This window comes from Caloenas nicobarica, chromosome 12 (assembly GCF_036013445.1).
Source record: "Caloenas nicobarica isolate bCalNic1 chromosome 12, bCalNic1.hap1, whole genome shotgun sequence".
Lineage (NCBI taxonomy): Eukaryota > Metazoa > Chordata > Aves > Columbiformes > Columbidae > Caloenas > Caloenas nicobarica.
Genome location: NC_088256.1, coordinates 12,000,224 through 12,008,329, shown reverse-complemented (window position 1 = coordinate 12,008,329; position 8,106 = coordinate 12,000,224). Strand labels below are relative to the sequence as shown.

Below are 8,106 nucleotides of genomic sequence, written 5' to 3'. Positions count from 1 at the left end.
ACAGCTCCTGAAATGATGCCATAGCTTTTCTCTTCTGCCCCACCACTTCCTCAAATTTGCACGTGCTGCAATCTCCAGTCTTTCCCCTTGCATTAGAAGATGTGTGGGAAGGGTAGCAAATACAAAGGTACCTATTTCTTTTCCAGATGCAGCTTTATTGAGGCTTTTAAAATGCAACTTCCCATAACATGGGGGCAAATTTCACACTTTTTTTGTGCATTAAAGACACTAAGAATTGCCATAACTAAACAATTATAAAACTATTTCTGAGTGATCCAACAATAACTTAGCCTTTAAAAAGTTGCCACATGTTGCTACATTTCACAGAAGTTTATTAGCTTGCTTCATCCAATACCAAGTTTTTCTTTAAAGTCCTAGTCCACCGCAACACTAGATGAGACTGTTTTGCCAAGCTACTATGGTTGTCGAGAAGTCACGGGAAGCCAGATGCGCTATTCAATTAGGCAACAAAGCAGTTTTATCCACATTAGAAATAGTTACTGCCTGGAAGCCTGGCCCTCATTAAAGTGCAGGTTGGCTCAAAAGAAGGGGTGGCAGCAGCCCATACCCACAGTTGACACTAATGAGTTACCCTGTCCTCCAAGTCAGCTGCACACAGCAGCTCGCATCTTCGACCTGCTATTAACGCAAGCGTTCTCACACCCCTATCTCCTCCTTGCTGCCAAGGAAACACCAGTGCTATAGTTCTCCCAGTTTGTGCAGTTTCCACGCTAAGGAAAAATAAGGTTAGAGTCACCAGCTAGAGACCAGGTATTGCTTTTCCCTTTCAAGAGCTGCAAAACATCCTCAGCTTGGATCTGGAAAGAGGACACAACTGCAACGCAGCCAGCTGGTCACCAAACGGGAGACACCTGCATCACTCCCGCAGCCCACCTCACAGCACCCAACTCCTATTAAAACTTGCGACATTAGAGAAAGGACACAGACTAAGTACCTGTGCCACGCTCCTACTTCAGCAGGGAGTTAGACTAGGCACCTGGCTCCTGCCAGGAATTAAGATGCTAGAAAAAACACAAGTCTGAAACAGTTTAACACAGGACAAAAAAGGCACATTTTAATATGTACAGCAATGCATTTGGGCTATAAATTTACCCAACACAACTGAAAAAAAATCCAAACTATGCTTTTATACTTATTCCATGGTGTCAGCCTCATTCCTAGCCACCTACCTTTCTCTGCATCTCTGAATGCTGCTATATACACACACAAACAAACAATTACGTCATGAATGTTCATTTAGGCTCCCAAGTTCAAGTAATAAAGTTCAAACTTGCATAGCATCTTATGCCACTCAGCCATAAACAGTTACGATTGCATATTAGCTGGAGCAGCCATCTCTTTCAATTCAGCCAGTTTTGGCTGGCCACCATTTATTAGTTTATTATTTATTTTTTAATCCTTGAGTCAGAATGTTTCCTAAGTCACCAGCCCTGAGGGATGCCACAGACTTCAAAATGAACCTCTTGCTGTTGTTAAGATCCTTTTAAACCAGAAATTTAGAGTGTTGTCAAGAACAGTTTTAAAAATGTAATACTGTTTATTTTGCTTCAAAAACATTTCAGCATTCTAAACATACAAAAAAAACAGAACGTTGCAAATTCGTTTAAGTACAGAGTGTTTTTGAACTTCAGTTGCTGCACTGGCTCTTCACTTAGTTGACGATGAAGAGATGTCTACAGTTTCAGTTTAAAAACTACCGCACTTAACTAAAAAAATCCATACACTTCTCATGCCAGCTGAACCCCTTCCACAACTAAGAATGGCAGCAGAATGCTATTTCACTATATACAGAAAGACAACTTTAAGCTAAATGGACGCCCACTGTAGTGTAAATAGATCTACCCTCGCAGTGCATGCTTTGGGCCATGGCACCCCGGGGAACGTGCAGCCTTTCCAAGTCATCACGGCTCCTCTAAGGCATCATAACTCTAAGCATGTACCACAAGAATCTGTCTAGTTTTTACAAACTATAGATATGTACAGTTTATAACCCAGGATTTTCTAGCCAATAACCATATAGTAACACCACCTTACAAATTAAAAAAAATGCTTGAAACATTTTTAAATGCTTTGTTACACCAACAGCAAAGTGCACAGAGTTAGGAGAACACTAGAGCGCCTTTTCATTTTAAAAATGTTTGGAAATATGTACAACTTTGATACAGTTTCAGGGTGCTCACTACACCCATGGCCACTTCATGTAAACCAGTTACAATTTCTAGAGCACTTTTAGAAACTACAACGCGATCGGAATCCGAATTTTTTTTTAATTAAGCCTAATAAGGGCAAAAGACACCATCTCAAATAAGAGGTGCTTCATTTATGGTGTTTCCCCTACTCTATGGTATTCACATGGAGACAAGTATTGTACAGTTTTATTCATCATCATCATCTTCATCCTCCTCTTCTTCATCCTCCTCCTCCTCTTCGTCTTCTTCCTCTACCTTTTTCCGAGCAGCTTTGGTTGCTGCTCCTTTTGCGCCATCAAACTTTCCTTTAGACTTGTAGTCTGCAACATCCTGCAAAGTCAAGGGGATGTCTTAATTTGCTCTAAGCAGCAAACACACACAGCATTTGTACAGCAGCAGGCGTTAGTGTAAAGGGACTGGCCTTCCACAGCTGCACCCCCAAAAGGAGACACAGCAGCACCCCAGCACACAGGGATGCAGACACCTCAGCGCACTCGTCTGCCACCGGATGATGGAGGCCTTGAACCCTGCGTTCGCAGTTATTTATTTGAGGAGGAGAAGACAACCCAGCCTCTCAAACGTTTCCTGCTAACAGGACAAAGCTCCTTTAACAGCATAGCAAACCCTTTGCTGGAGCAACACGAGCAGTTGCTGCTGCACAGCACTGAGGGGAAGCTCTCCCTCCTCGCTGGAATCCGCCTGCAGCTCTCTAACCTACTCCGTCCCAACGTACACAAAGTTCGGGTATGTAGCACACAGCGCAATGAGAACAGGTCTGTAAGCTGGACAAGCTCACGACGCTGGGGGCACCTTAGCTGGGTCTATGTTACAGAAACGCATCAACACACGAGCCAGTACGGAAGAGACAAGTGAAAACTAGCCTTACCTTCTCATACTTCTCCTTCAGCTTAGCTGCCTTATTATTGTAAGGCTGCTTTTCACCATCACTGAGGTTGTTCCACATTTCACCTAGTTTCTTTGCTACATCCCCAATGGATATGCCAGGGTTTGTGGACTTGATCTTGGGGCGGAACTCTGAACAGAAGAGGAAGAAGCCAGACCTTGGGGAGAAGCACCAGAGGACAGTCAGCATCACAGCAGCGCACTGGGGGAGCATCCCCTTCCTCCGTCCCTCACCCACAACATCCACACATGCACTCACACATTGAGCAGAAATTCTTTTTTTTTTTTAAACTTTAAAAAAATAAATCCACAGCAAAACACAATCCTAAACACATTTTGATTTTACTGAGGCCCAGACCTGCAGCCTTCACCCAATGCTGTTTTTAAGCAAGTGTTGTCTATCCTCCCCGCCGGCTCAATTCCATTTTAGATACACAAGTCTCACTGTGACCCAGTCACTTTCTTCCATCACCATGAGTTAAACTCAATATTCAGTACCAAGTACTGACAGCTCCTGTTAGTACTCTACATGCTCAAAATTACAAGCTGCCTAGAAGATTTAAAAGACAGTATCAGTAACCTATGATTACCAATACCGCTATACCAACAGTATGCCCCATCTACTTCCTTTATGGAAACCTATCAGCTGCGTTACAGGGCATAAAAACAAACCAAAGTACTCGTTCATTTAATGCCTCAAAGTTACTTACGGTGGTCGTTTCGGGGCATTGGGGTCCTTCTTCTTCTTGCCACCCTTAGCTGGTCCATAGTCCTTCATTTCTCTATCATATCGTACCTTGTCAGCTTTTGCCATTTCATCAAATTTAGCCTTCTCCTTGCTTGACATGGTCTAAAAAAAAAAAAACAACAAACCCAAAAAACAAGACACCAAACCTGTGATTACCCAACTGTTCAATAGCTGGCAAACTTTAATAAGCCAACACATACTGACTCAACAGGGGAGTTTTCAGAATGTGTTTGTTTTCCAGCTGGACCACCGTGGGGACAAAGGTCCTGCACCAGGGACCGCAGCCACAGCTGGCATACTCAGCGAGAGAAAAGCAACAGAAATGGGAGAAACACATACAGTCAGAGTCCTTCTTGAGGACACAGGCCTGGAGGGACGCAGCTGCTGAAGGGCACTGCTCGAGAACAGGCAAGGAGGCCAGGCTGCAGTGGAAGCACCTAACGGGCAGATACACTGGGCTGAAGCCTTCACAATCATTACAGGAGCCAGCAGCACCCGCTCAATAACCGGGACACCTTGACAAAAACAGCACACAGACCAAAACAGCACTGGCTCTCTTCATGTTCAAACACACACACACCTCATCCTAGCAGATACCACAAGAAGTTATCCCTTCGGGAAGTCACAAATTAAGGTACCTTCCACCTCTCTGAGCACTTCTTGGAAAACTCTGCAAAGTTGACTGGAACCTCTGGGTTCTTTTTCTTATGTTCCTCACGGCACGTCTGCACAAAGAATGCATAGGCAGACATCTTGCCCTTGGGCTTCTTCGGATCACCTTTAGCCATCTTGACTCTGTAGGAAAGGGGGCGGGGGGGGAAGAGTGAATGCATATATACATGAACATATATACATAGGTGTGTATACACACGTGCTGTGCGTATATTTATATATATGCGTGCCACCATGCCCTGATGTGATGTCCCATTGGTAACGCATTCCTTTCCCCACCGCGACACCCCTTACCATCCCAAATACAGAAACTTAAATTATTCTTCCTTGACACTTGGGTTGCAGACTTGAGCCAAGTGAAACTGGTCACAGATTTAAGGTTTACATTGATACATATTTACATCATGCCCAAACACTGGAGACAGGCTATTAAATACACATACTCCTGCCCATTAAGAGTTATATATGAACTAATATAAAATATTTGTTTTAATTGGCTACCACGCTGGGGCTTGAGTGGCATGCACAGTGCCAGGCTATGACTTATCCCTGGAGTAGCTGGAGTTCATGTTAGCAGCTGCTGTCCACGCAGAAAGGCAGGACAGATTATTCCCCCCTGTAAAAGCGCATAACCTTTTACAGAGGAGTGCAAATAAGGGGCAGTTTTAAACATAAAAGGACCCACAGAGCTCTGCAAGGTGAGGAACACTTGCTCTTGCTCCACCAAGTGACATGTTCAGAGGCACAGTGGTCAGTGCAAAGATGTGATTAGCAAGTCACCGGGAGCACGATGCTAACTTTTGGGCTGTATTTCTTTCCCCCTCTTCTGTAATTTTTTTCCCCTCAGAAAAAAAAAAAAAAAAGGCAGCAGTACTGCCTATTTACAGCTTCTTAGGCATTTTAAAATTTAATTTTTATTGGCACAACGTTAATATTTAATTACACCTATTAACCCCCAAAGGGCAGCGAAAGTGGCTTTAAACCGCCCTCTCCCGCCCCGGCCGCTGCGGAGCTGCCCCCGCACAGCCCCGCGCAGGGCAGAGGAAAACCCGCGGAGACCGGCGGCCCGCGGCGAGGCGGGAGCGCGGAGCGGGGCCGGAGCCACCACTTGCTCCCGAAGTTGGGGGCGAGCGGCCCGCCGCGGCCGGCCCGGGCTCCGCTCCGCTCTCCTCCCGCCATCTTCTCCCCCCGCCAAGGTCACCGCGGCGGCCGGGCTCCGCGGGGCGCGGGCACCTGCGGCGGGGCCGGGGCCGGCGGGGGCAGCGGCGGCTCCGCCAGACGCCAATAATTCATCTTCCATTTTGTGAAATGCCTCCTGATGAAAGAAAGTGCCCCTGAAATGCGGCGAGGCGGCGGGCGGGGGGCGCCGGGGGGCCGGGCGGCGGCCGGGGGCGCCGGCCCGGCCCCGGGCGGCCGGTGCGAGCGGCGGCAGGAGCAGCCGCGGCGGCCGCGCTCCGCACCCAGGGCCGGCCCCGCTCGCTAAGATGGCTTCTCCCAGCGCCGCCGCCGCGCCGCCGAACAAAGCCGCGCTCCCCCCTCCGCCGCGCTCGGCCCCCCGCGCCCGCCGCCCCCGGCCGCCGTCCCCGCCAAAACGCCGCCCCCGCCGAGAAGGGGCTCCCCGCTCGGCCCCCCGCCGGGCGGCGGGGGCGGCGGGGCCGGGGCGCGGGCGGGAGGCGCCCCCGCCCCCCCTCCCGGCCCCTGCCTAGCGCAGCGCTCTCTAACAAAGGCTCCCGTGCAGCCATTATCGCCGCCGCTACGCTCCTCCGCGCCGCCAGAAAAAGAGTGCAGAGAGCCCCGGGGCGGCCCCCGGGCGCCCGGCCGAGGGCACGGGGTGGTGGGGAGAGAGAAGCCGGGGCGAAAGCGAAAGGTTTGAGCCCCCTGCGGGGCGTCGAGAAGGAGATTTTCCTCGCCGCGACTCCCCTCCCCATCTCTATGCCGCTTACACGTCTTTCTTCCCTTCGCCGGGGCTCTCCAGCGCCAGCCATATTAATGCCCACAGCACGGGCGGCGCGGCGCGGGGAAGAGGCGATACAGGGCCCCGCCGCGGGCGCAGCCCCGCCAGAGACACCTTTTCGGGTAGGGGAAGAGCAGCGGAGACAGAGGCGAAAGGATCGGGGGTGTTTGGAGGCGGCAGCAGCGAGAAAAAAACTGCTTCGCCGGGACAGACGGGCGCAGCGCGCAGGGTTTATCCCTGTCAGATGCTAAAGCGACAGCCATATTAATGCAGAATAAACAGCGGGCACGGCATTGCGCACGGCCAACAACTTTCCCACCGCCGCCAACCCACCGAGCCCACCCAGGGGAAGGGGGCAAATAAAAGCCGAGGGCGCCGCGCGTTTTGCCGTGCGACATTAGGAGGCGGCAGAGAAAAATCCCTGCCCATGCGGGGGAGAAGAAGAGTTAGTCCCGGTGTAGTTGCTGCACCAGCCATATTACTCTCGGCGGCACGGGAGCCCGACGGGGAGAAACCGGGCAGCACCGGGGACAGGTAGCCCCACCGCGGCGGGGGGATCTCCCGGTGGGGCAGGGGAGAAGTACGGGGGGCAAACGCTGCGCCTCGCCCGCTGTCCGCCGCCCCGCCAGCTGCACGCAGCATCTGCCCCAGTACCACCGATCCCCTTGTGAGGGGCTAAGAAAGTTTTGGGTGATTTTTCCGATTTTTTTTTTTTAATTAAAAAAAAAAAAAACTCGGAGGAAGGAACAGAAAACAAAAAAAAAATAATAACAAAAAAAAAATCCCGGGGCAGGCAGAGCAGAGGGGTGAAGGCGCGGGGGCAGGGCGGGGCGGCGGCAGGGCGGGCAGGGGGCAGCCGCCCCCCGAAAAGTTGCGGCGGGGCTGCACGTACCTGTATTGTTCGCGGGAGTGTGGACAGGAGCTGGAGCGCAGGGCACGACGCGGGGCTCGGCGCGGCTCAGCCTCGCGTTGGCTGCCTACGAGAGCGGCCTGATTGGCTGCGGGGCTCCGCCGTTTAAAACAACCTCCTCGCCCGCTCATTGGCGCGGCGCCTCATGAATATTAAGCGCGGCCGCGCGGCGGTTGGCCGGCGCGGGTGAAGTCATTCATTCAAAACGAGCGCCCGCCGGGAGAAGGAGTTCGCGGCGCGCGCCTTGGTGGGGGGGAGGAGAGGAGAAAAGTTGGCGCGAGGGGGGCGCGCGCCGCTGCGCGCCCCGCGGAACCTCCGCCCCGGCTGGCGGGAGCGCTGCGGACCGGGACGCGGCCCCGCCACGTGGTTGCGGCTGCCCGGGGAGCCGGCCGCCCCGTTCACCGTGGAACGGACCGGGGCCGTGGCGCGGAGTCGCTGCGCGACGTGCGGTGCTCAGCCTCCCCGCGCTGCCCAGCGGAGAGCCGCGGTGACGGGCAACGCGGGGCCCGGCTCCGCACGCTGGCCGTGCTGGTGCCCTGTTGAAGAGGAGATCCGCTGCGAGAGTAGGGGGACGAGGGGAGCCGCGGGAAGCGGAGCGAAGGGACGAGGGACAGCTCCGGCCGCATCCCGGGGGAGAGGGTGGGACCCCGGCCTACAATAGCCTTTTATTGCGAATTTCTGCTCTAAAGCTGTAAGGGCCAGGTTCCAA

General features: G+C 52.3%; 1 protein-coding gene across 1 annotated transcript; it reads right to left on the bottom strand.

Annotated features, from left to right (window-relative positions):
* Positions 1-1,048: 1,048 nt before the first annotated feature.
* On the bottom strand, positions 1,049-7,528 carry HMGB3 (high mobility group box 3). Its single transcript, XM_065643363.1, has 5 exons — positions 7,380-7,528; positions 4,500-4,656; positions 3,824-3,963; positions 3,097-3,271; positions 1,049-2,540 (listed from the first exon to the last, which is right to left on the bottom strand). The coding sequence occupies exons 1-5, from the start codon at positions 7,526-7,528 to the stop codon at positions 2,397-2,399; spliced, it is 765 nt and encodes a 254-aa protein (XP_065499435.1). The 3' UTR covers positions 1,049-2,396.
* Positions 7,529-8,106: the final 578 nt, after the last annotated feature.

Excerpts from the sequence above, each read along its gene's own strand:
- HMGB3 (XM_065643363.1), bottom strand. The coding sequence starts at position 7,528 with ATGAGCGGGCGAGGAGGTTGTTTTAAACGGCGGAGCCCCGCAGCCAAT. Across the intron at positions 3,272-3,823 it reads AATGCCCCGAAACGACCACC|GTCTGGCTTCTTCCTCTTCT; the intron begins GTAAGTAACTTT and ends CTTCTCCCCAAG. Across the intron at positions 2,541-3,096 it reads TGAAGGAGAAGTATGAGAAG|GATGTTGCAGACTACAAGTC; the intron begins GTAAGGCTAGTT and ends TTGACTTTGCAG.